Source organism: Empidonax traillii, unplaced genomic scaffold (assembly GCF_003031625.1).
Source record: "Empidonax traillii isolate 1590-97213 ecotype Southwest subspecies unplaced genomic scaffold, ASM303162v1 scaffold743:size316770, whole genome shotgun sequence".
Taxonomy (NCBI): domain Eukaryota; kingdom Metazoa; phylum Chordata; class Aves; order Passeriformes; family Tyrannidae; genus Empidonax; species Empidonax traillii.
Window position 1 is genome coordinate 43,088 of NW_020955936.1, and position 27,920 is coordinate 71,007.

The 27,920-nt window shown below is 34.8% G+C and overlaps 2 protein-coding genes across 3 annotated transcripts in view; both read right to left on the reverse strand.

Annotated features, from left to right (window-relative positions):
• Positions 1-27,644, reverse strand: LOC114066146 (sperm flagellar protein 2-like). The gene is made up of 10 exons (XM_027900609.1): positions 27,509-27,644; positions 21,127-21,198; positions 20,108-20,214; positions 18,105-18,287; positions 17,100-17,192; positions 16,339-16,512; positions 13,016-13,192; positions 12,775-12,897; positions 7,307-7,387; positions 1-108 (listed from the first exon to the last, which is right to left on the reverse strand). The coding sequence occupies exons 3-10, from the start codon at positions 20,126-20,128 to the stop codon at positions 1-3; spliced, it is 960 nt and encodes a 319-aa protein (XP_027756410.1). The 5' UTR covers positions 20,129-20,214; positions 21,127-21,198; positions 27,509-27,644.
• LOC114066147 (sperm flagellar protein 2-like) overlaps positions 24,370-27,920 on the reverse strand; it is a 54,732-nt gene continuing 51,181 nt past the window's right edge. For both annotated transcript variants that reach the window (XM_027900611.1, XM_027900613.1), the window contains exon 27: positions 24,370-25,462. In XM_027900611.1, the coding sequence (XP_027756412.1) occupies positions 24,969-25,462 (494 nt within the window). In that variant the 3' untranslated portion in view covers positions 24,370-24,968. The remainder of the gene's footprint in view (positions 25,463-27,920) is intronic.

Below are 27,920 nucleotides of genomic sequence, written 5' to 3' on the forward strand. Positions count from 1 at the left end.
TTAGAAGAGAAGCTGAAACCTTCTATTTCCTGTTCCATTAGCCAAGGGCAGAACAGGAAAAAGGTATTTTTCAGAAAACTGTATTTGCCTCCTAAGAATGTATGTTTGCTGCAGAAAGATTACCAACTTCTGTTTGTTTTAGCAAGATTCCATTGTCTAAACTAGCTAATTAACTTGCAGCCAGTTTTGACACCTCCATATTACATTTCACTTGATTTGGCTCCATCTTAGGCCCAGTGCCCTTAAACATCTTCATCTTAAACTACTTGGATGCTGGACTCGAAGGGATACTAAGTAAGTTTGCAAAGATACCAAACTGGAAGAAGCTGTTGATTCCCTCAAGGCAAGAGAGGCCTGCAGTGAGACATCAACAAATTAGAGGGCCAGGAAATCACCAACTGTATGAAGTTCAACAAGGGCAAGTGTTGGATTCTGCACCTGGGATGGGGCAACCCTGGTTGTATGTACAGCCTGGGGAATGAGAAGCTGGAGAGCTGTGCCATTGAAAGGGAGCTGGGGGTCCTGGTTGGTAACAAGCTGAATATGAGTCAGCAGTGCCCTGGCAGCCCGAAGGACCTGGGGGGCATCAGGCAAAGCATCACCAGCCAGTTGAGGGAGGGGATTGTCCCACTCTGCTCTGCACTGGAGAGGCCTCACCTTGAATATTGTGGCAGCTTTGGGCACCACAATATAAAAAAGACATTAAGCTCTTAAGAGAGTGTCCAAAGAAGGACAATGAAGGTAGTGAAGGGCCTTGAGGGGAAGCCATATGAGGAGCAGCTGAGGTCCCTTGGTCTGTTCAGCCTGGAGGAGACTGAGGGGAGACCTTGTTGCAGTTACAACTTCCTCACGAGGGGAAGAGCACGGGCAGGCACTGATCTCTTCTCTGGGGTGGCCAGTGACAGGACCTGAGGGAGTGACCTGAAGCTGTGTCAGGGAAGGTTTAGATTGGATAGTAGGAAAAGGTTTTTCATCCAAAGGGTCATCAAGCACTGGAACAAGTTCCCCAGGGCAGTGGTCACAGCACCAAGCCTACAGAGTTCATGGTGTGTTTGGACAACACTCTCATGGCACATGGTGTGACTCTTGGGGTCTCCTGCGTAAAACCAGGTGTTGGATTTTGATGACCCCCGTAGGTCCCTTCAAATTCAGTATATACTATTATTCTATGATTCTGTGAGACATATCCGTATCACAGAACTCTAACCACAGCCTCCCTTCCTCCCTTTTAGGCTTCTCCCAGAAAAAAATGTGAATGACTTATCCAGTTTAAAAAAATTCTGATTTCACTGCCTCACTACTAATCATTATGAGGTTAAAAAGAAAAACTTGAAGCTAAATCAGTTGCAATATGTACTATCTGAATGTCAGCCATCATGGTACTGCAAAGTTTTGTTGTATGTTTAATCTAGGCCTGAGTATGCTAACTTTGAATTCCAAGAGATTTCAGTACATGCAGTTTTTAAAATACTGGCAATATTGATTTGATTTTTGCACATATGGTTATTTCCATTTACAAATTAAAAATGTCCAATGAAAATCCTACACTGTTATAATTACTATTTATGTAGAACAAGAAACACTTCCACAGGACAAACTATGACCAAGACCTTATCCTAAACCTACTTTATGTTAGTTATAATAATACATGTGAAGTTCTGTAGTGGATCAGGTTATGAGTTCAAACAGTTAAAAGGCTGTATACTTAAAAAAAATCAAAAATCATCTTGAGCACAGAATGTCATTTGCTGGAAAAGTTGCAATTAATGGTATCAGGATGTAATTAAACTCTTTCAGGTGAAAATTTACTCCTATCTGTAAGCAGGCATGAAAAGCTTTAGTGCTCTCTATGTATATATGTATTTATATATGTGTACATATATATATGCATATGTTTGTATAAAGGTGTACATATATGCATCTATCTATCTATCTATCTATCTATCTATCTATCTCTACACACATGTGCTGGAAACAAAGAACAGATGAACTACTGTCACAAGAAAAAAGAGGAAAACTAAATGTTTTGTCTAACTTGAACTATGCGCGTAGGCACATTCTTTGTTACTGACAGGTACTATTACTACTTTTTATTTAACAGGTAAGACATTCACAGTGCAAGATAAGTACAAGCTTTTCTCAAAATACAATCAACCACTTTTCTTACGTTAATGCAGCAAGGGTATGAGCTAGAAGCTTGTCAAGCCTTGCATTACTGAGTCAAAGCTCTGCTGTTCTGAAGGATGTCCAAAGCATTGCTACTGAAGCCATGACACTGAAAGGCCTTGAAAGTAACGAATGTAAATGAGAAGTCCTGAACGTAAGTGTTGATGTCTTTCTGGTACTGGGAGGTACAGAACTGGACACACACTGTAAATATGATGAGTGCTAACTGCTTGAGGATAAGGACTTTTCTCAATCTACTTCTAGCTGTGTTCCTATTGATACATGCCAAAATTGCTCTTTGCTGCCAGGGCTCAAGTTCAGCTTGTTGTCCACCAACATCCCCCTTCCAGCAGAGCTGCTCCTCAGCTGGAAATGCCCCAGCATTTATATTGTGAGAGGTTACTCCTTTCAGAGTGGTAACCTTTTGCACCTTCCTACTTGAATTTTCAGGGATGTCCTAAGACAAGATATTGGACTACAGAATTTTCATTACACATAATACTTAAAAATAGACAGAAAATATTTTATTTCCCACTGTCAAGGACATTTTGTAAAACTGACAATTAAATGCAACTGCTTTTCTTCTTACAAATAAGCGTATTTGTTAAAGAATCTGTTAGAGGTAATAAAAGCAGTATCAACACAGGTAATTTTTACTGATAAAGTGAACAAAATTACATCTTTTGAATTTTTCTGATTAATACTGATTTAATTGCATAACTAAAATACTGCAAAGAAGCTTGTGCAGTATGCTTGATTTTCAGATCATATCTATCATTCTGTGCTTCTCCAGTAATTTGGAGAACTTCCCTTTAGCTGTCTGCACACATTAAGAAAATTCAGCAGACCTTAAAGGTTTTTAATGAAACTGTTGGCTTCACTTATGAAGAATACAAAAAGAAACCATGTCTGAACCTCATGCTCAGTGGAAGTTTTGAGGTAAGGACCATAGAGCAGATTGAGGAACTTTTCTTGCTATTACAGCGACAGTGTGACATCACACAGTTGCATTTTAAAGCAAAAAAACTGCCAAGCCAAGCCAAAACAAAACTGCCTTTAAAAGTGTTCTGATTGCTTGCAAATTTTGCATCTTCCTCTACCACACTCTGCTTCCTGAGAAACGAGCCTGGAGGGGTTCTACTTATGTAAAGGAATGGGTCATAGCCCTGAAACAGGCTAATATGGAGCATGAGTTCTCTACAGAATGAAATGCTGAGACTGATTTATGCAGAGAGATTTTATGCAAACTAATAAAAGTGTAGAAGACATCCTAATTCAGCAGAAACTTTTAGTTTGCTGGGTTTTTTGAAAGAAGATTTTTGCAGGGATGGAATACAAGTAATTTTAGTTATTATAAGAATATTGATAATGTAAACTTCCTTGCACCTTTTCTAAAGCAAACTATCCAATCATTTCTATGCAGCATACACAAGAATACCAGACATAAGTGAAGGAGTAAATAGAACATTAAAAGATAGCAGGGTGTGAAAACAGGATCAAACGTGGCATACAATTAACTGAAAGCCAAACTAATCTTTCAGATTAAGTTTTGAATTATGTATTTTATCATCAAATATGCAGTTATTTATTCTTTCAGTTCCTGTCACAAGTTGGATCTAAAAGAATTATTTATCTTGATTTTATAACTCTGATGAGGAAAATGGCATATTTAGCTAGTTGCTACTAAAGTTAATCTACTTCCTATTAAAAATCTGCTTATTATTTTGAAACCTGTTATTTTGAAGATGCCCTACATGGAATTTGTAAAAGTGATACCTGAAACCCCATTACGTTCTCCTTTGATCAAGTAAGAAGATCAAGTTCCTTGAATTTTCTTATACAAAATATGATTTCCCATAATTCTTGACATTATTCTCTGAACACTTTCCATTTTCCAACACCCTGCTTGAACTGCAGCTTTGAAAACTGAACATGATATGACACTAACTCCATGCCAAATCTGAATGCAAATCTACTCAGCATTGCCTCTTCATAAAAACAAGAACCTCTTTCATGTCTGGGTACCAGCATTTGGTTGGGAACTTCAAGTCTCTTGAATAACTATTGTGATACTCAGTTATACTCAAATAGTAACTGTTAACAAAAACAAGTTGTTATTGTCAGGGCACATGTCCTTTGCTTTTCAAATTATACCTTTCCTTTTCCCATAGAGGAGTACATGAGCAGTGCATGAAGTTTGACACTTCTTGCAATCCACTTTACTGTTCATTACTTGAACAGTTCATTACTGTTCATTACTTGACACTGCACCACAATCTGCACTTAATTTCAAACTTTATCAGTAATGATTTTATGTCCCACTCTAGGCCATAGGTAAAATATATAAATAGTGTATGACAAAGCTGTAATACTTGCAAAATCTTACCTAAATAGAAATTTATGATTTCCAGAAGCTGAAGTTCCCTCTTCCCTCATTCAGCTTCAGGGACTGTATGCAACCTTTCTGAAAATAATGCCTTTTTATTTTCACATAGAGATCTCCAGCATGCAAAGTCAGAATCTAACACTTACTAATTAAAGCTGGTTTTTACTAAGAAACTATTTATTTAGTTTCTTAGTTAGCCTTCTTTAGTTTTATTTGAAACAATAGCACAATTTAAAGATCATGGAACATGCAAAAGGCATGCAAAACTTCAATTCTTTTCTATCCATGTAATAATTTCATATGAGAAGTAAAAAGCCGGAGTCTTGTATGAATATAGATAGATAGAAAGACAGATGTAATGTTTCAAAAATGTTGGGGACAAAATTTTGACCAAGTTTTACATATTATGTGAAGAAATGATTATAGTAACAAAGCAGATTAATTTGTATGCATCATAAAGTCTGTTGTCACAAGTAAAAGGAGGATGTTGAGGTTTCAGCATGGTTTGCGGGGGCACAACAAAGTTACATCTGTTTCTATGCCGGTGTGGTTAGACAAAATAGGTAGAGTGAAGAGACACAACATTATTTGCCTGAAGTGATAATCTCACTGGGTTCTATTCTGAGATTAGTATATCACATATAAATGCTTTGATCTTCTACCTCTAGACTAACTTTCCTTTCAAAATTTTACTGTCTTTAATCAACAAAGAAATAAACCCACCATTATTGACATCAAGTTCTAAAAAATCTGACAAAATATTTACTACCAAATAAATTTATTTATCTGGTCTGTTAGTCACTGTCTAACCTTAACTATACCAGTTTATCTTTTTTTTTTGGTATGCTACTATTGTTTTTTTGATAGATAATTTTTTTATATTTCAAGACCAATCTAGAAACATCATAAGGGACATCAGCAACTGTTATGCAAGTGCAATACTATCATACATACTTGGCTAAAAACTAATAAAGATACATTAAAAATGTAAAAATCATTCTCTGCAGATGGCATTCTCAACAAAGGGGAAAGGTTTGTGGTTCCCTGTAAGTTCCATACTTTAATGGGATTACTTGTATTCTTAGAAAGCATCATATGTTTGAATGCCCTGAAGAATCAAACCAGGGAAAGGAATCTTTAAATATTTTGTGCAATTTTTACCAGGGTAATGCTGAATCCAGAAAAATATACTCCAGAATGAAGGAGCAGTGTTCAGATACGAGTAGGCATTTTGGAATTATTTACTTACTAATAACATTTGTAGGCTAGTAAGACGATGTAGAATGCCCAGTGTTAGCTACCATCTTGGGTAGCTGACAGACTACAAACTTAGATGCTACACTGAGTTCCAAAATCACTGTTTCCTATGTTTAGTCTTCAGAAAACTTTAAACTGTAGATCGGAAGAATGAACACCACTGGAAACTAAAGGTTTGTTAGATATCTTGATTTTTAACTCAGGAGTGTTCTGAAATGTATGCCACAAGTTTCCATGAAAAAACAGTTCCTATCATTTTATAGTTAGCCATCAGCAGACACAAGAGAATGGAAAAGTTGAATAAAACTACATTTAAACACAAACATTCTAATAACAGGAAAACTTATTTGAAATCTATTCCAGAGAAACTTCCAGAAACAACAGTAAGAGTCACACTTGATATAGAAAAAGAAACAACCACTTCAGCCATAAATGAGAGCATTTGGCCAAAACTCTGCTTAATCTGCCAGAGAAGCCAACACCCTCTAGGTGTCATGGTGTGCCATAGGGAGTTTTAGACAAATACCTATCACACATGAAAATCTGCAAAATGTGTCTGGAGAACCCGGTGCCCTTGAATACACCATGTGAATGAAAAAAGGACTTTTGGTCAGTTACTGAAAACAGTGGTGTGGAACTCCCACAATTCTTGCAACCACTGATGTGATGTGCAAAATTGGCAGTGGAACCACAAACGGTGCGCTGCTTGCCCTGCTGCTGCATGTCTGTTCCATGTGTTGTGAGGGGAGGTGACCCTGTGCCACCCACACCACTGGGCTCTGACTGGTGCTGCTGTGGAGGAAGAGCCTGTAGATTCTGAGCACGTGGTAGCAGAGCTGAGACGTAGTGGAATGTTAGAAAGGTGGAATAGCAAAGAGTCATCATCTCCACTGTCAACAGGCACTCCATTTTCATGCCCTTTTGGTAGTTTATCCTGATCTTTGAGAAAGTAGTGTTTTCATTTACTTATTTTATTCACTACAAATTGCAACATGTTTTAAAGGATTAATGGATTACAACATTTAATTAATTAAATAATAAACTATACACATAACAAAAAGTGAACAGATATTTTATTCACTACAAATTGCAACATGTTTTAAAGGATTAATGGATTACAACATTTAATTAATTAAATAATAAACTATACACATAACAAAAAGTGAACAGATATCTTAGTTTACTTAGAAGAACTGGACATATTCTTTTACTAAACCAACTCTTAATGAACACATTATCATCTCTGTTTATGTTCAGAAATGGGTTTAATTTTATTTAGAAATATGATCAGACTATTTGACATGAGCAAACCATAACTTTTCCTGTTGGGGTTTTGGTTTTTTTTTAAACTTAAAGTAACAGAAAATGTGTAATTGCACTGGGATTTTGCTCTCACAACAACAACAAAAAAGCCTTCCTTACAGAAGAGAGGACTGTAAATGTAAAACAACTTTCTTATAAACTTAAGAAAAAAAATATTTCTTAATGTTCGTGAACAACAGTTGATGTTCTTACATGCCTTTTCCCCCCATCAGTAGATTGTGCTTGTTTAGGTCTTTGGAGAAAGCTTTTAATGTCCTGTGAAGAGGAAAAAGAAATGTTAAAAAGTCATTCCATATTGCAGCCTTATCTACCTTAAAACTTGTAATAATAACACCTGTCTTTCCATGGGGTGAACTTTCTAACTAGTGGCTAGAACACTGTGATGAAAAACTAAGTTCAGTGAAGATAAGTTACATGTTCCCCAGCTCACAGAAGTTGTCTTCCAGAAGGGCACTAAAACCAATGCTGTCATTCATCTTAAGCATTAATATCATTGAGATGATGTTTTCATATTATCCACAGAACTTCACTGCCTTCATTGCCTTTACAAAACTGCAATGTGCTAAAATGCAATTCTTAAAGTAAACAGAGATCTTAAACATCAGCTTGAACTTAAATCCCTAAAGAGAGGTATTAAAACTGTTATTTAAACCAGCAAATGCTATTCAGAACATACAAACTCTCCAATAAAGTTTATTTTTTTTTCCACATCATATTTCAGGATGAACTTAAACAATTCCAGGAAACGGATATAAAAGAAAATAAGTGACTAGCATTTGGAAGAATACATACTCTCATTAGTTTAATTTTTTGTTCGGTTCTTTATTGTTCAATTTGTTAATTTTCAGTAATTTTGTATCAGCACAATCTGCTCTACTTCCAATTTCACCAATATTATTCACTCTGTTAGTTGGGTGAATGAGGAATTTTTGGTTTAAAAAAACCCCATGATGAAAGTTCAGTACAGAGATAAATAGCAATTTAACTTAATAGCATTTTCCAATATTGTCAGTAAACATAATTTTTTCCTTCGGAAGAATAATTGCAGTGAGATTTTTTTTAAAATAAATTAGTTTAAATTCAGATACGTAGTCCAATATATATTTTGTGCATATTTTGAAGATACAGTTTTTTTCCAAAAGCAAGAACTGCCTGTATGTAAATGATGCCTCACAAGCTCGCAAAGTATTTCAGAAGTATTTCAGTGAATACCATAGAAATATGTTAAAAGAAAATGTTACCAGTCCTTTGGTTTAGAAGGCAGTACTAACATTTATCTTTGGCTCTAAGAAATACTTCAGTAGGAGAAGGCCCTTTTCAGCACATTGAGTCAGAAAAAGGAGTTTCAATTCCAGTTCCACAATAGTAAATATTAGCAAATGTAATTTTAAATACTGTCAAAACACTGGAGATACAGCGCTCCAACAGATTTGCTTTGTCTGTGTTTAATGAAGCAAACTTACTGTTCCAAAATATATATTTTTTTCTATTTTTTGAATGTAAGAAACAATATTATTCATGTACATTTCACATTCTTAAATTTGTTAGGGATGAAATACATGATAAAAAGAAGCATACCATAGTTCTCCTTTTTAAACTAGGTACTTAAACACTGAGTTAAATTTTCCTTTTCTTGCACACTGAGACATTTAAAACACCACATGAAAAAAGCTTCTCAAGTTTCACAAGTATTACAACTACAGCCTGTGACTAGACAGTAATTCAGCAGTGCTTTTCTCTGTCAAAGTATTGACAATGAACTATATGGTCTAGGTCATAAGATGTACTGAATATAATCTGTATAAACAGATAACTTTGTTAAGTGATAAGTGGAGTTCTGATTGATTGCTGAGTTTGTAATATCAAATGGCTGCTGTGACTATAAACACCTTTTGTAATAATTCCTCAGCATACTAATAAATATTTTTGATAAAGACATGTTAACTACACATTAATAGAAATCCTATTTCAGTGGAATTCCTATTTGAATAAATATCTCAGTTATGTTACTGAAATGATTAACAGAATTAACAACAATAACAGGATAATTAATTTAGAAGGAATAAGATTAATGCAAGGGCCTATGTTGAATATATTCAAAACATAGATGCATAGAGGGGCAGTGTCATATCCTTATCTTCAAAGCCAGAGCTTTTTAAAAAGGACTATTCAGACTTAAAAGCAGGATAAAAAATGTAACATAATTTATCCAACGCATAACATTTTTATATCAATAAGTTGAATTCTAATTATCAAGCTATCTTGTTATTCTTTAGTAACTATACAGAAGTAGTCCACTCAGATTAACAGATACTGCACTACGCGTTACAAATTATTGAAGTAGAATATAACCCAGACTCTTTCTTTAAATTTATTGGAATCAAAATGCAGAGTTACTGAAATGTGGGATTGTTTCTCTAGTTCTGTATCTGTGACAACCTCAGAACAGATGGAACTGTAACAATAAAAAGGCCTGAAGAAGACCCTTTAATTGACCAAGCCGAAGAGACAAACCCATGCAGTGGAAAAGGCAGAATCACTTGTTTCTTCCTCCTGAATCAGTTGGTCTAAGAAAAATATTGTCTCATTTATTATTAAAGGTATCTAAAGAAAATTTAATTTGGAATGTAATGAAGTGTATTCATAAACACACACATATAGGTGTCATCTAAATACTCTCAAGTAACAAATTTCATGTGATAAGCAGAAAAAATATGTGTTGATAATGGCAAACCACTTGAAAGCTCTAGTCAGGACCAGAAAGATTTGTAATCAGGACAGGAAAGACCAGATGAAAAAGTCATAGAATTTCCAAGCTTATTCTTTGTTGACTTCTTACCAAGGCAGAAAGTCAGAAAGTTCATCATCATGTAGGATGTTGACAGCCCACTAGTACACGAACTAAGAAAACAACCCCTTCAAAAGACAAGAATATATCTCATCTTGAAAAAATATTTTTATGAGAGATTGTGTTGGTTAAAATCGAACAGATCACCAAGATCCAAAGGAATCAGGTGTCCTAACTCAAAAAAATTGTAAGCTAGCTAATTTATAGCTTTCAGCAAAACATTTTATTTTCTGATGTTTCTGACTGCATTAGCAGAAACGCTTTAACTTTAGAAACCACACCCTAACTTGCTATATTTATCTTGTAAATGATCTCAAAATAACAGCACTGTGGTTGAATTTCATTTTTTTAGACATCTCTCAGGAGAATTTCTGAAAAAATAATTGTTGGCAAAAATATTGTTTTACTTACTTAGGCAATGTCTTTGAAAGAAAAAAGTTTACCTGTTCCCCAAATATGGAATTGACAGAGGAAGACTTTTCCTGGAGTTCACATATTTTAGATCAGAATTGTAACGTACTTATAACAATGGCCCCTCGGTCTCTATGCCTGTTTGCTAATGAATTTAACACTTTTTTGTAAACTTGAGTTAAGAACTTGTGGTCTGAACTCTTCACCAGTTAGTCAAAACTTGAAAGTAAGACTGAAGTGTTGATTTCATCCATAAAACAGTAGTCTGTTTACAACAATACAGTCAAGGAATAAAATATTCTGGTTTAAGTATAGAAACCGTAGAGTACTATATTTGAGATACAGACAGCATAAGCCCTTTCAAGAGAAAATTTTAAACTATTACAAAGGAGCAGTGAAGCTCTGCATCACCTAACTGCTGAGTCAGGAGATACAGGCATCAAACAAACCTGCCAAATAAGCGGAAAAATGTATTATTTAAGTGCAATGGTATCAACATACAAACAAGATGTGGAAACTCCTTTGGGCTAGAATATGTACATTGAAATCCTCAGCTACTGCCAAGATTCATATACACTATCTTACACCTTTTCTCACAGAGTGACAATTTCTATAACTAACGTGCTCTGAATATATCCTGCAAGCCAGAAATAACATAGGTGATCATGGTAGCTAAAAATTTTTAAATGTGTACTACAGTCTACTGTTTAAGCTATATAACAGTTCCTCCTAAAAGTGGTAAAGGAATATTAGAAATTTTATTAATGTGATTTTTTTTTTTCAGCTCTTGGTTAGTGTGAAGAGATTTAAAAAAAAAAAGGTCACCCTTTAGTCGAGCATATAGATACAGTTTTTCTCAGTTTACACCTTAGTTAAGTGTTATTTTAGGTTGCATCACATTGGGTCTACATGAAGAGGCTGCATTATGTTAAATGTAACAAAGTCAGCGTGAAGAACAAATCTTGAGATGGAACACGTACAGCCAATTCAAGAAATTCTTTGGCCTACAAGAAATTCAGTGAGGATGGAAAAAGAATTCAAATTATAAAACAAAGTACTAATTAAATAAAATGGGTCAGGAAGAAAGAATAGGGAAGGAAAGGGAGGAATGACCTAACATTCCATGGTGTCTATATTCCCAAACTGGCTGAGACGTCAACATAGGCAAGATACCCACTGACAGTTATAATCTTCAATTGTGTTTTCTTTGTCTTGCATTTTCCCTTTCTGTCCCTTCCTATTGTAGCAAATTAATTTTTAACCCTCTCTTTGACTGAGTAAATATATTCTTTTCTTTTTATATCTCATCTTTTACTAACAAAGATTATAAGTGATGGGCACTTCACATTCTACAAGTGATGAATGTAATTAAGAAATAGCAAGTTACTTCTGAAGTATAATTTATCTTATTCAAATTTTGTGTGGGACAGTATGTGCTCCTGGTGGTGATTATCTTAAACATGTGAAGACTGTTTATATTTGAACTCTGGGCATGCAAATGCAAGCATCCTTTCCTCTTATCTCACACTGTTTTCTTAGACCTTGTATATAGTGTATTTTTGCCATAGTTTGATACATTAAATAGGGAGCCCCTGGTGGTCTAGAGGTTAAGGATGCAGCGCTGCCAATGCCAAGACCCGTGTTCGATTCCTGGTTAGGACACTCCCCGGGCAGATGGAGCTCGTTAGCCCTGTAAGGCAATCCATCTACGTCCTGAGGACCTCGCTGCCACCGTCCAAGCTCGCTTGGCCCCGCCAGATGAACCTCAGGATCAAAGGGTGGGCTCAGTTCCGCGCACACTGTGTCTCACCAAAAAAATCCAATGCGCAGGCTGGAAGGTGTAAAGACCTTCCCTGGTTCTTTGTTCGCGAAGACTGGCCATTATATTATAAATAGGGTTATACTCTGGTCCAAACCTGCCTTATGTGCAACTGTTTTAATGCATGTTTAAGCACAGGGAGGCTCTAGAGAATGGCACAGAAGAACACTTAGTCCTTTACTACCTCTGCATGCCCTTTTCTGCAGCCTGGTTGGCCTGGGATGGAACATAGCCTGTCACATATCCTATAGTGTCCTGCAGTATGATCCTGTTGGGAAGATAGCACAGTCTCCTTTCTATGGGTAAGGAGAAAGGCAATGCTAAAAGTGAAAAGGCAGTAGAAAACCTGTATGTAGCTACAGGCCAGCCAGACGTACAAAAAATAGGTCAGAAAGCAACACAGTCTTTCATGGACAAGAAAACAACTGATCTAACCTACAGCTGTACAGCTGATCTATGTTGCAAATTGGCAGCATCTACACTAATTAAATCTACATTTCTAGGATAATGCAAATTTAAATACGTGTGCTTACAAAGTTCTTGGTCCCAAAAAGCAATACTCACATGAAGTTTGTATCCTTGGTAGCTGTTAATCAAGTCTTTCATGAAAGAGTGAATCAAAAGGAGTTCAACTGGAATAGGTGTCAGATCTTCAGTGCCTAATTCTTTGTATATTTTAATGAAATTCTTTAAAATAAAAATAATATGTCATCAATTTATTGTTTAAAAATGGTAGAAAAGCAAAGATCACGGCAGGTATTTATGTAGCACATAATGCAAACCTTCTTTGAGTCAATCCGCCTACCTCATCATAGTTGCCTGTCTTCTCCAAATTGCTAAATTTATGATTATCTTGATCTTTTCTTCCTCCAGTATGAAACACTTTGAATAGAGCTGCCACTGAAATTACTCCTCCACCTGTGTAACTCAAGATTTCTTTTTCATTTTCTATTGAAGTCCTCTCATTTGACAATGGAGAATCCTAAGAAAATTAATGTATAATACTTCAGGGTAAATATTCTGTCAGATCACCTGTTTCAGTTAAACATTCATTAAGGATCAATGGATTACACGTCAAACTTAAGTCCTTGCAAAACAAAAATCATCAACTCAGACAAAATTACCTACTGCACTGTAGGACAGAATAGAACTTAAGAGTCCAGAATATCCATAATGTTGGCATTAGCAGAAATTTAATAAACAGCTTTTTCCAGGAATGTGGCCAACATTCTACAGAAAAAAATAACATTTCTCAGAGCAACAAAACATAAAAATATTTAATAGCTATAAATTACAATACCAAGAACTTTGCCTTTATATAAGGAGTAAACTTGGGGATTCTGGATGTTCACATGAAAAAAAACAGTAGGAATTTTCTAGTCCAAATGAAGAAGTCACTGCAAGAACTCCATTTTGGCCAACAGCTCTCCACAGAAAAAGATGAGATTTTCTGTTTTATGCAGAAAAATTAGAATTTTATTTAAACAAGCAATTAAGTAACTTTGTGGTGATATAAGGGCTGGCCAAAGAAAAAAAAAAAACAAAACAAACCAAAACCAAAACCAAACCTGCTGTAGAGATTTGGGAGCACAAAGATGAGAAAGGATCTCACATAGGTGAACAATGCTTTGACTACATTATGCCACTGTGTAGACTAACAACTAACAACAACAGGAAATTGCATTTAATTGAACAAACCATTTCTCTCTTCATTGGGAGGAAGAGACTGCTGAGATTCAGTCACACTTGTGCTACGTGCCTTAGGCCTTAATACACGTAATTTTGAACACAGGAGGAGCAGAGTCACTTATACAGTCTTTTTAACAGAAAATACTTGAGATTACACAAATATCAACACTGAAGTTTCCTATCTCCCTCTGCATCATTTACATTTAGCTTTCAGACCTACATAGCCAATAACAACACTACCAAGACTTAAAAGTTAAGCATTTTAAGTGAGAGGGTCTTTGCTATGAAATTAAAGAAGTCTCAAGAATATATTTGGCTGAGCTTTTCTTATTAACAGCATGAAAATTTCAGACATATTTCTGTAGGCAGTTACCAATGAGAAGCCATTACAATTATCAGCACTAAAGAAGAAAAAGAGACAAGACAAATGAGGTGCAGCAGTATAAGTTCCTACTTATAAGCCAGCTATGTAAGTTGTATTACAAAACTTCTAAGAGATGAGCAATATAGCTCTTTATATTTGACTGATGAATATTCCATTGATAATACTTGCTAAATTTCCAGTACCTGTAGTGAGAACTGGGATATTTAGATCACAGGTAAACACCTGCAGTGAAACAAAGATTTAGGTTCTTAATTTGGTGCCTCAAACCACTTTGGATGTCTTCAGGATTCTCTGTATTTGATGGAGCTTGGCTCAACCATGACACAATATCAATATACAATTTACTTTTTGTCCCCTTGTGTTTGTGGAACAACTTGCATGAAATGCTGGCTCTAATAAAACCAATGGAGAAAACTAATTTGCTTCAGTGGAATGGGATTTCTTTTGTTCTCTTTTGTCTGTATTCAACATTATTGTTAAAGTGCACAAAGATGGAATACAAGGCATAAGAAGAAAGAAAATATTAAAATTATGTTCTATCAGTCCTGTGATTCTGAGCACCAACTTACAACAGACAATTATAAAGTCAAGGAGAATCCACACAAGCAAGATTTATTTACATTTAATTCTTAGATATTCCTAAGTTTCTAAGAGGGTCCCCAGGTGAATTAGGCACATGAACTGTCTGTATAACACATTGCACACAGGACATAGCACAGATTAACAGAGCCAATGCCTTGACTGGGAAATCAGGCATGAGGAAATCCTCAGTTAGATGGGATATAACTCCTTCTGCTCAGAGATATGTTATGAATTGTAGGTTGAAGGCAAATGTTCACCTTCGCTTGTGACTCAGAGCCTAAAGAAATTGCTGACACTTAGGTGGTAATGACAGCGCAGTTATATCTTACAAAACTTCCAACCAAACAGATCACACACAGCAGAAACTGGTAAAGAGGAGAACAGATTGTGTAGCTTTATATCCAGTGAGATGAGAGTTAGAACTTTCCACTGAAATGTGGGAAACTAAGTTCAGGTCACAGTATCTAAATGGGAGCACTCTGTGCTCTACTTCTTGCTATGAAGTATGAAAAAGAAATTGTCTTATTCAGACTTTCCTGTGTACAAAAACTCTGTTGTGCCAAATAAAACACAGGGAAGTATAACATGTTTTGTCATTTGAAGTGATAATATGTTATTATGCTTATCTATATGATTACACTGTGTAGTAAAATAATGCCCTTTCTTTACTGTTTCCAGAGATCTCAACTGTACTGTAAGTATGGGGTAAATTCTACATGGTTGTGACAGGGCAATGAAACATTTTATTATCTGGAATGGCGTGTTCTTTCCAAGATGTGTTCTTTCCAAGGGGTGTCATAAGTAATTTATGTCTCAAAAAAATGACTTGTACTTCAATAATAAGTAACTGATGCATGCAGTGCACTAATTGCAGTTTTGAGACTTTAAAAATAAAAACATGCTCCAGAAGTACCAAAAATGTTCAAAAGACCAGTTTCATTTGATTTGAGAACGTATTCATCATGGCTGTGAAAATAATATAAAAATTATTTTGTATGAAATTAATTATTATTAATCCTTCTGGTTTACAGGTAAAACTAAACACTTGAAAATAATAACAATGGTGTATCTACTTCTAAATACCCCAAAGAAACACAGTGGAAAATATAGCAAGATCAGCAATAATATCAGGTTTCGCATCCATAGATAACACTACAGTCACACTACAGTCTAATTCCTGGGGACTGACTGGTGGTCTAAGACTAGGTTAAAGAATTACCTTACATTCATATGTACCAGTAAATATCTTAAACTTTCACTATTACTTGGCAGGCAAATTTCCAGACTTTTGGAAGGATACTTCTGAGTATTATTACCAAAGTCAGTAAAACTATTTGCAGAGTTCACATGAAGTCAATGAGATTTCTTGTAAGGACTGGAGATATCCAGGGTAAGCAAATATACAGAAATATAGTTAATTTACAATTTGAAAGCACTACTACTTTCTCTAGTAATTTACTGTAATACTTTACCGCACATGGATGAGAGGCTTCCTTTTTTCTGTGAACGTATGTTCCAGTAGCAACGCTAAGTGCTCTGTATACACCTTCAACTGGATCAGAGTGGGAGGCAAAATAAAGCAGCATCTCAGTGTAGTCGAGCAGAGCAGGATCTTTCCTGGTATCAGCAAATAAACTGAAGAAAAACTATAAAAGGACAAAAATATGTAAACCAATTTCCACTAGTGGAATTTAATGGAATATAAATCAAGGACTGTAGAGAAAAGGATGAAATACAATAATTACTGTGAATAAGAGATATTGTGTTTAAAAGCATGTTAATGCTGTGTAAATCCAGATAAATCATGTGTTTAAGTAATTCAAGGAAAGAGAAATTGAATTTCACAGAACATAGAGAAATTTGTATCATGACAAACATGTTCAAGGCATTTCATTTTTTGTATTCAGATCACACTATCAGCTCCCTCTTTCATGGAAACATCTACGAGCTTAGATGCAGTGACCATTCTTTACAAAGCTGCTTACTGTGTAGCAAAATTAATGTTGTTCAATGAAGAGCACAAATAATTAATTCTGAGTAAACTACTTTAGATTTAGAATACAGTAGGACAATTCTTAGATTCCTTTCTACATTATTCTGAAGCACCACCTGACCTCAAAAAACACTGAAACATTGAAGCAATTACGGGAAAAAAAAAGACAAAAGAAACTTATGTATGAGACCTCTCAGGTTTGAACAGTGGTCTCTTCAAAATACCTATGTTTTTAGTTACCTTTATGAGGCGTTTTAGCCTATCTAAAGACATAGACTGTGTGCAACTTTTTGTTATGCTTGGATCTTCATTTCCATTAAACCATAAGCCAATCTGCTTTAAAAAAAAAAAAGTTTGTTAATTTTCACACATTAAAATAAGGTGATCTTTATTTTCTAACTGTTCAGCAGACAGATTACTAAGAGCTTAATTCCTGGACTTAATCAAACTGAATTTATTATTAATATACATTAACATAGAATAACTAAGTAGTTGTTCGTACTTTATAACAGATACTTGAGAAATTACTGAAAATTAGGTAGAAGTGAATTTATACTCTTGAAAATACATAGTTGTAAACTACATGGTTGAAGAAGCAAAATGTGGAGTTTCTATGCATGTTCTGGTTTCTTCTTTTTAGGATACCATTTACTACCTCCATAGCTTTTGTAAGTGAAAATTTAATGAGCAGAATTTTTCTAAAAGAAGAAAAATGTATTCTTAATACTCCATGAAACTTGCTCAAAAATCATGTAGTAATTCAAATAGAAGCTATCTTCTGAGAAAAGATCAAAGAATTTTATAATTTTCCAGGAACTCAAGGTCTGAAAAACAATCTTAATTGGAGGAAATAATAATGGGGAAAAAAATCTAGAAATATTTCAATTAAGTACAGCTGATGAGTTGAAACTAAAATCCTTATTTATGCTTGAGCAAGTTTTTTTTAATCTTAGTGTCAAATAAGCTAATAGTCATCAAAGTGCACACAGAATGATTTCTTTAAAACAGAAATTATTTTTACTTTAAATTAATGGTGAAACTAGGAAATGGAAGTAAAAAGTAAGCTTGATTTGTGGAAATATGGACATTTCCTGAAAACACTTTTTACCAGAAAGCACCCTTAAACCCAAAAAACATTTAAAACTCAGACTGAGTTTCTGAATGTGAATAAACCCAACAATACATCATTCAATTTAGAGAGTTTAACAAAATAAAACACGATTCAAAAGAGAAAAGAATTATAACCTGCATATAGTATTCCTTTGTAACAAAGCCTGATCCGGCTTCATCAACAGCCTTGAAGCTACGCAGTGTTTTGAGGAGTTGTGTCACAGATGGCACTGGCCAAGGTTGTGCTGCTGCTACCAAGAATCTGCGCCAGTCAGTAAATTCTGCATTCACTGAGAATGCAGATGCCAGATTTTGAAACTATAAAACCAGAATGATAAATATTGTCAAATACGCATGCATAAACATACAAACATACTCTTTCAATATCCTGTGTATCCTTGGGTCTTTTCCTGGCTAGGAAGGACAAGGTCCTGCAGAGAGACATCACAGTTATACAAAGGGTATGTATCAGTAAAAAAACAGGTCACAGGCCACTGTGTGTCAGCTGGTCTGTGCAGTTGATATCCCTCTAAAGAAATGCTCTGACTCCCCAAATAGGGCTCTGTATCTAAACTGCCTATGAGATATCATCCTGAAACCCTGAGCCATGAGTCCTGTTGCCTTGAGCACTAAGAATTGAACTGACAATTTAGCAGCATGAGCACAAAGTCTAGCAAATCCTCAGTCCTGTTGTTCACCATGTGGCTCTGACCATTTCTCTGCTCCAGCATTATCTTCAGTTAGAAAAAACTAGTGGTAGAAAAAGCGGTACCAACGAAGACATTGCATGTGCATAGCAGAGCTGGTTACAGGGAGAAACAAACAGGAGAACATTCCTAAAATCTCCTAAGGCAGCATTACAAGGACTGTGTTTGAGAATCCAAATTTGTCCAGTTCATTTCTGCACCACTGGTATGGTGAAACCCTACTATGCACCTCTACACAACTCTCTACCCCACATCCAGATTTCCTTGTCGAGGGAAGTGTCTGGGTTGCTCCAGACCAGAGTTTAAGAAGAAGGTGTTCACAGGAAGAAGGTCCTGGGGCAGCACAGTGAGACAATTTGGTGACATTGTAGATGTCATCTGTGCTGGTACTGGCTGGAACACTGCTGTTTATTATTAATTTAAAATTTATTGAGATTCTGGTAAGTCACACCAGAATGGTGAAATGGCGAGTTAAGTTCAGAATAGCTTGTGCAAAATAAATGTATACCTTAGCTTACGCTTTGTGCATTACCTTTCGTAAATAAATTCTTGCTTTCATTATAAATTTAAAAGTCTCATTTTAAAATGGCACTTTTAAAGAAAGAAAAGTCTGTTATTAAAATAAAAATAGCATTTATAAGCACTAAAAGTTCTCAAAGAACACAGCATATGGGATACATGTACATATGGTCTATTAATAGACAGTATTTGACTTGTAGTTTTCCCCAAACAATTAATTTGCCATGCTAAGATTAGATCTTTATATACTGATGAAGACAGCTCTGGCTAGTTTTCACTAAACTCAATGGAAATACATCACGGAGAAACTTTAAATGTTTTACTCATGCAGTTCATCTGTGTGAAGAACATACAAATGAAGCTGTTTCCCACATGTGAAATACAGTAAAAATATAAATTTGAATCATGGTTTATGTCAGAAATAATTATCAAAACATGCTAAAACAAGGAAACAATTTTATTCAATAGACCTACCAGTAACATTTGAAGGTAAAATTGATGAGACAATTCAGCACAGAAGATTTGGAAAGACCGAATTCTAATTTTTCATGTCCCTAAACCTGAAAATCTTAGATAAGTAAGTTTAAGGTCATATAGCTCCAGATTTTAATTTCCTGTGCTGGGATGAATAACATTAACAGTGTTATTTTAGCTCCTGGAAATGAATTTTCAATAGTGTCTAAAAAACCCCATGATCTGAAAATTTTAAATAAATATATTGCTGAAAAAAGCATTTTGTTTCTGGCCCAGTGGCTTCCAGAATCCTCTAGTGAAACAAAAGAATTTTAAGGAAAAATTGATAATGTCCTATAATAGCTATAATCTTGGTTTTATCTTAACAAGAACAATGCTGCATCAATTGGGCAATATTGCACAAACAAATACTCCAGTTGAAAACAGGGGTTAACTTACATCTGGAAGTTTTAAATTCATCCATTGCTCAGGAAGGTAATTTTCTCCACGATTCAAATTAATCAAGCGACTAAAAATGTCAATAAATACTTTCTTTCGTATAAAACCTAATAGAAAAGTCAATATCAAAAAAAATATATTTAGCATTTTAAATAGAATTCTTCTGTTAAAGGAAATCTGTTTTTTAATTTTAATAGCAATGTGGGAAACTTATTTGTTTTGCTGTTATGCACTATTGATAATGTTAATATTTTCAAATCCAAACATAAGATTTCCTCATTAAAATAAATCATGTGTGGCCTATCTAACAGCAAAATATCAAGTATTCTAATGCACTGCATTTCTTCTGATACTTGTTCTGATCTGCACTGAGATCACTAATCCATCCTCAAACAGTCTATGCTGACAGTTAATGAGCAATTCAAAAATACCAATCACACGATTTTGTGTACTGAATACCTACCAACCTTTTCCCCCACTGTGCTCTATTTTAATCAATTATAAGTCTATTTCCACACTTTAAAGCAAACATAAGTTAGAGAACAGGATAAGAAACACAGACCATTGTCTGTTGAAATTTGAAACAAAACTGATCTGTTTAAAAAGCTTTTCAGAACTGAGTTGCGGGAGTTAAAAATAGCTCCATTAATTTTATTTTACAGAAATCATTAGACAGGTAAGTCCAGTAAGTCTTATTTGTTTTTTAAATAGGCATGGATTTGCTTATGAGCAAGCAAACTTCAAACGTCATACACAGCATTAAAATGCAAAATTATGTATGTTAAATTTAATAGACAGATAAGAGCCTTTTCTTCCAGAAACAGACTGGGCTAGCTCAGTGAGGATTCACTGCAAAACCTCTTCATTAACAAAAAAACCTGTAAAATAAGTTTCAAATTATTTAAATTTTGAGAGACAAAACTGATTTCGTTAGGTTATGATCACTTTCAGAGCATCAAAATGGGAAGTCTTAAGATTAACCTTAAAAGCACGTACAATCAGTGAAATACTGGTAAGACTTACTTTTTTTTTTCTTTTTCCAGTTGAAATTCTTGTCGTTTTGAAAAAGCACAGCGGTGCACATTTTAAGGCTAAGAAATATTTTCATTGGAAGCGAAACAGTGGAGTGAAACGTAACTTTATGAAAAAAGATGTAAGTGGTAGAAAAATTAAGAATGTCTTTGAATATTAATTTCACGTCAGTATTCAAAATCTAGTAGCCAATTTGAATTAATAGTCTACAGTCTCCGTTTACCTCCAAGCACGAAACACAGGATTAATGCCCTCAGCACATCTTAGTACAGCAGAGGAATCCTACACATATATAAGCTTGGAGAGAGGAGGAAAAAACCAGATTTGTGAAGCTTAAATTCTATTGGGACAGGAAGAAGGAAGGACTTGAAGCTATATATCCTACCATAAATTTCAACATGAAAGCAAAAGCTGGGGAAAAAGTACTGGCAGAGTGGTAACAGTACTCTGATGTCACCTTGTGAAAGTGCTTGAGTTATCACATTGAGAAAGAACACCCAAAAATCCATGTGATAAAACATTTGCTGTTTACTGAAGCACTCTAGCTTGCTGATATAATAATTTTAAGGTAATCACAAATTTATTTTCTGATAAAAACTTCATGCGACAAGAATCAGATCATTTTCATATGGTACAATAAAGTCTGCATAACAGAAGCATCATTACTGGGTGACTTCATAGGTAATTCAATAAACCAGGTAACATTTTAGTGGTTCACGGGGAGAATAGTCTATGGCCCGTGATGGAGCTGGTGTACATTTCATATAAAAAACAACAGGAAAAAGTTTTACATCTTCTTTCAGTCTTATTTTTTTCCTAGTGCTTTACCGTGAAGAGACCAGCTACGATAATTTTTATTGCATTTTTTGCTGGAATTTGCCTTTCCACATCTGATCACTGGCAATCTAATTTTTCTCACGTTATGTTCAAAACAGTTCAACTCCTAATACAATTTCCCTGTAAGGCAATAAAGAATGTAGCTCCCGTATTTCCTATGAGTTTATGGCTTCCTGAAATGAAATTTAATTTTGTTTTTCCGCAAAAAATTCTAAAAGGATACTAAGATTATCATCTAATTTTTTTTATGAGGCTACATGACTTTAGAAACATATGTAAAAAGTATTTGAGGGGCAAGGAATTTCAAGAACTTGCATCAAAACTAATGTCTGAAATGGGACTGCAATCTAAAATGTTACTCACAGTCATAGAACTTGGACTGGATTATAGAAAATGCTAGAATGCAGTTTTCAGGTAAATATTTCAGCAAACATGAATTACTCTGAGATATTTAAGCTCTGCCAGGTGATCTACCCACTTTTCTTCCTGTGTGGTAAATGTGAAGAAACACATCCTCTTTCATTCAGAGTTAAGCAATTTTCTATCTATTAATACAGAATTGCTGATGTGCTGTTGGGCAATTCCTTTTACTTTATTACCTCCTCCTGAAACATCTGATTTGGGATAATTCCAAAGTTCTAATAGTTCAAAACTTTCAAACGGACTGTGATTTAATTCCTCCTACTGACACATGTAGGAGGAATGATGAGGAAGTCTGAGAGAGACAGAGGAAATCCCTCACAAACATGTAAAAAAAAAGATAAGAAATACTTTCCTCACTTTGTTTTCAGGTATTTTATCTGGATTTAATGTACTTGGGTATATATTACAGAGCACGGAATCATCTTTGAATATCTGTCTATAATCCGAGACGAAAAGGTGATTCACCATTTTAGTTCAAGAGCTGCTAATGCTTTATAATCATGGAGAGATGCTGAGAGTGGGCAGCTACACAGATGGTACCGAGAAAAGAATACCAGTGTCTGCAAGTGGTAAAAGTAAATAATGTCTTCTAGGAAAAAACAAGGAAAACAATTCCCAGAATTGCCTTTGTCCACCTAGCAGAACTCGTTTCAAAACAGGTATGCTCTTCATAAAATCTTTTTGCTAAGTCCAAAATAAAAGAAACCAAACCCAGTAAGTTTTAGTTGAATTATGTAGGAGACTGAACAGAAAATTGAATGATTAAATGTCTAGAAACATTTTTAATTAGAAGAGGTAGAAAGCATCTTGGAAAAAGAATTGATATTCATGAAGATTTTGAAAAACTCAAGAGATGATCAAGATCAGCAAGTAAATTTCACCAGAAACAGATCAAAGTACTTTGAGGAGACAGACTGACAAATGGATGCATTTATTATACTACAGATAAAACAATTCAGGAAGGAATTTTAAGCTTATTAGAGAACAGGATTAGAATTCAAAGTGAGCTTTACAAATTGGAGATACAGTCTAGAATAAAAGGACACTATCCAATAAGGATGAATGTCAAGTGTCCCACTGGGCTGAAATAATGAACTGCATAAATGTCACAATGGAAATCTTACTGATAAAGCAAAATTTGTACAGAAAAGTCTCTAGGGAATACAGTAGATCACAATATTACCAGCAAGTACACATGAAGACATTGGAAATAATCCTTTCTTTTTCTTTCTTTCTTTTTTTTTTTCTCTTAGACATTAAAGCTTCTGCTAGAATGTAATTTTGGAATTTGCAGATCTAGAAGGATGTACATAAACTAAAGACTGCCCAGAAGAAAACAGCAAGAATCATCACATGGATGAAAGGAAGATTATGAAAAAACATTCCCCCCCTGTATCACCAAAGTGACTTCAGCATTATAGATACTAAATATACTTTCAGCTTTTATTTCTTTTTTTTTTTTTTTGGTTTTCAGGTATTGGACATTCTGGGAACACATTTTCAACACATTTTTCTAATCTCAACATAGTTAAAAACATCCCATTTCAAAACTTTGAGGGGAAAAAATGCTCTCAAAATTATGTGATTTAAGAGAAAACCCTTAGCATCAGCAATTCTACAAATCTAATAAAGTACCTGGTATAATATATACCCTATTTCTTCTTAGGCAAAATATATCTAAACTTTTTTTTTTTTTGTCTGAGAAATCACAGACTAACATATTTCAATGATGGATCTTCTAAATCCACTGTATAGTGCACAGTACTGATCCTTTTTCTGATCCCTTTTCTGATCCCTGCAGATTAACTCTTCTTGAATTGGCTAAAATCCCTTCATGAGGCATTCATTCAAAAACTACTTCATTTCTGACGTACTATTTAGACCTAGATATATGCACAACACCAAAAAAGAGACTATATATATGCGTGTGTATATGTGCATGTGTGTAGTGTAGCATAACACAGTACAGGGTAGAGTTACATGATACAGTATGATATGGAATGGTATTGTGCATCTTCTGCTATTATTACACACATTTTACTGTGAAAGAGTTGATCTTCAGATTCAGAAAATGGGTTGATTTAAAGGTGAATGACCTCACATTCATTTCTCCCAAATTATCTCTAGTACATCTTCATTACTGTTGGAAGAACTAAGTGGGGTCATTAATAATTTAATTTTAGCTATCCTTTGCTATTTCTTTGATGGTAAAAATATATTCTGCTGGTATGCTTTACCTTGATTGGAAATTATCAAGTAGAAAGTTGCATTTGGAATATGCAGATTTATGAAAATATGAAATCAGATACTTCACTGAACTATACGTATTCTCAGCTCCAAGATAAAAAATCAAGATACAGCATTCCTATTACATCTTTCAAAAATATTTTTACAGGGGAGAAAGAAAAGTAGTTCAAGCTGTGAAGTATATTGGTCATATCCTGGCTGTAAGAGTACTTGTTATGGGAGGATTGATTTTTTATGTGCAATTAATAATCAGCAATGGATCTGTTCTGCCTCTGTAGTGGTCTTCGAAGGATAAGTCTGAGAAAAACTGAGAAAGGTTATGTTAAAACTTATCTGGTTTGTAAATTTCATCAAGGTCTGCAAGGGGAGAACCAGATTTAGCCATAGCATGGTATGTTCTAAAAATATTTTCTACTGTCCCTAATGTTAAGGAGTTCATGCTCTTCAACATCTGCTCAGCAGAAGCTCTGTCTGGTGAAGCAGTACTGGCCGCTTCCATGCAGGTAGCCCAGGCATGAGCTTCGCTACTCTGGTGCGTGTTTATAAATTCAAGTTTGAAATCATCAGTGCCAGAACAAAAATTATGAATGTTTTCCCCCAAATCCACATTATGTTTACGACATGGTACACAAAACATTATTCCCCTTTCATCATCATATTTTAACCAGGAGTATTTTGTTAACCATATTTTTGGAAATTGGCGATTCCTCTTTCCTTTCTGATGTTCCAAATCTTTCTTCTCTTTCCCTCCGTCACCAGCTTCTCTCTTGCCAGAAGAATTACTCTTGCTTTTAAATTGCTTCATTGCTCTTATGGCTATAATTTAAAAAGAAACAACTAAATATATAATAGTCATTATTCCATAAAATATCAATTGTATATTTTCTTTTTTTGGTCCATATTTTTCTTGGTCATTTGGGACTAGACTTTGAAATAAACAGCCATGAAGGAGAACAAGGAAACAGAGATCTACCCTTAAATCATTCGGAGACTATCTAGGATTCTTGTAAGAAAAGGTCAGTTTTGACTTCAATTTCCTTTTGACTATTATGGGTTTGACAGAATGTGCAATCAGTGAAAGGCAGCAGCATCAATATTTTGGAAACAGAGAAAAGCAGAGTTAGGAACTGGAATTAAGAAGGGTCTTCAAGGCAAAATCTCTCCAGAAGATACCACTGAAGTCACAAACCTATTACAATGCCCATCATACCTGATATAAGCAGAAAAGTTAACTCGGAGCAAGTCTGTAAATACATAATCAAAAACCTAACAAAAATGCATAAGATGCTCTAGGGCATACGTAGCTGACATGATTCCCTTAAAATGTATTTATATGCAGAATGATTTTATTACTGCTTTCAGAACAAGGAACTGTATAAGCCTCTCATTTTGTTCTCAAAATTAAAACAGTCTTAAAACATTGAGATTGTTCTCAATATCTCCCTAATTTTCTGAAGACAGTTGTGCTTGTTTTTTGTAGGAGAAAACACCATAAGCTGAAATTTTTGAAAGTTTTATCTCTAGAGATTATGAATCTCCCACTTTTGGCCAGTAATTTAATGATTCTTTCAGTATATTGCTGCCAGAAAGTTAGGACTTTAAAAGAAAACAACCAAATAATGATGAGAAATTACATGCAGAATGGAAGCAAGACAACTAGAAATCTATTTATTCACTGAGAAACAGCAAAAGTAAAACCCTGAGCAAGTGACCTAAACTCAGTCTGACTCCCCATCCTCCTTATTGTGATGTGTACGTCAAGAGGCAAAATTTATGATTACATTAAGCTATTCATAGAAAGAAATGCCATTCCTGGTGCCTTAAAAGGTCTGAGGAAAATGAGTTTTGGAATGCCACTTTTTTCTATTTTACAGGAAGAAGCAAATTTTTATATATATTATACAATTTGTGAGAACTCTCTGTTCCCCTTGTCGTAAAAAATGACAGTTTGATTGTTCCATTCTATTCTAAGCACTCTGAAAGGCCATAGTATTAAAAAAGGTTAGGAACATGCAGTTTAAATACATTTGAGTGATCCTTTTAGGGAACTCTAAAACTGAAGTAGCAGTTGTGGTCCACATGGACAGTAAAACCAACTAGATCACAGAAGGCTTTTCTGATGTGCCCAGGTACCATACCCAGGACCAAAAAGATGGGGTCATACAGTGAAATATAGTAAGAATTTAAATCTTCCCTACCATTAGGCAGCCACAAAAACACAAGAGTAGATGAAAAAGAGGTGGAGAGATGGATTAATGGATCTGCAACTTCAGAAGTCAAAGGGTGGAAGGGACAAAATCATTGTAACAACTTTATAGTGCCTACTGCTTCTTGATGGGCATGGGCACCTGTAGAAATTTCCTGGTGCTTAGAAAAATAAGGGTCAGAATAGACCTGTGATCCACTGCCAGGGATAATATTCTCTGTAAGACAGACCTTCAATGTTACCAATATTTTTCAATTTCCATGTAGGAACTAGGAACATAGGAAAAGGTGGGATCAGTTTCAGTAGTACTTTGGAAAGAACACAGGATACAAAAGGAAGCCAACCTACTTATGAGGCACCCTCTTTTTCACATAAAGTTTGTCGTCAATGAAATCAAGAAGAAGGAAAAGCTACACAAGGTAAAACTTTTTCATTAAAAACTTTTTAAAAGGTAGTATCATTCCCTGATACACAAGGTGACATTAGAAAGCCTTTAATGTTTCAAAAAGCAGTGCAGAAACATCATAAACAAATGCAAATTATAATTAATGAAGAAATTGAGATTATGACCACAAATGAAATTGAAAACAGAAAATTAAACATCCAAAAAGGAGCACTAAGAATGACAGTAACGCAGGAATACATGAGATTTGTACTATGTGAACCAGGACTGTGACATTTAACCAAAGAGCAATCACCATGCCTCAGTTGTAAGGCACAGATATATAAAAGAGATTTTTTTAATAACGCACCAATCAGCAGAATATTTTCATACAGGTACTGTATGAAAATATTTCCCTAAACTGAGGAATTAGTAAATCTCTATTAAAGACTCAGATTATAAATTTACACAGGCAAAAAACCTATACTAGAGATGAGAATTATGTTAACATTATTCTCTTTTCATAAAATTTTACCAGAATATTTGAACACATTTATATTCCCCTCCATTTTCACTGAAAAAAAATATTTCCATAGTAATTTCAAGAGGTTTGGATGACGATCCCTGCAAGTTACGCACCAGACTCTGTAGCATGAGTGAAGCAAACCCTGAGGATGAATTATATT

Bases quoted from the DNA above. Each gene is read 5' to 3' on its own strand.
- LOC114066146 (XM_027900609.1), bottom strand. From the start codon at position 20,128: ATGAATTTAAAACTTCCAGAT. The intron at 17,193-18,104 runs GTTATAATTCTT...TTTTTAAAGCAG, and splicing joins CAAAGGAATACTATATGCAG to ATTGGCTTATGGTTTAATGG. The intron at 12,898-13,015 runs GTAGGCGGATTG...TTTATTTTAAAG, and splicing joins AGACAGGCAACTATGATGAG to AATTTCATTAAAATATACAA.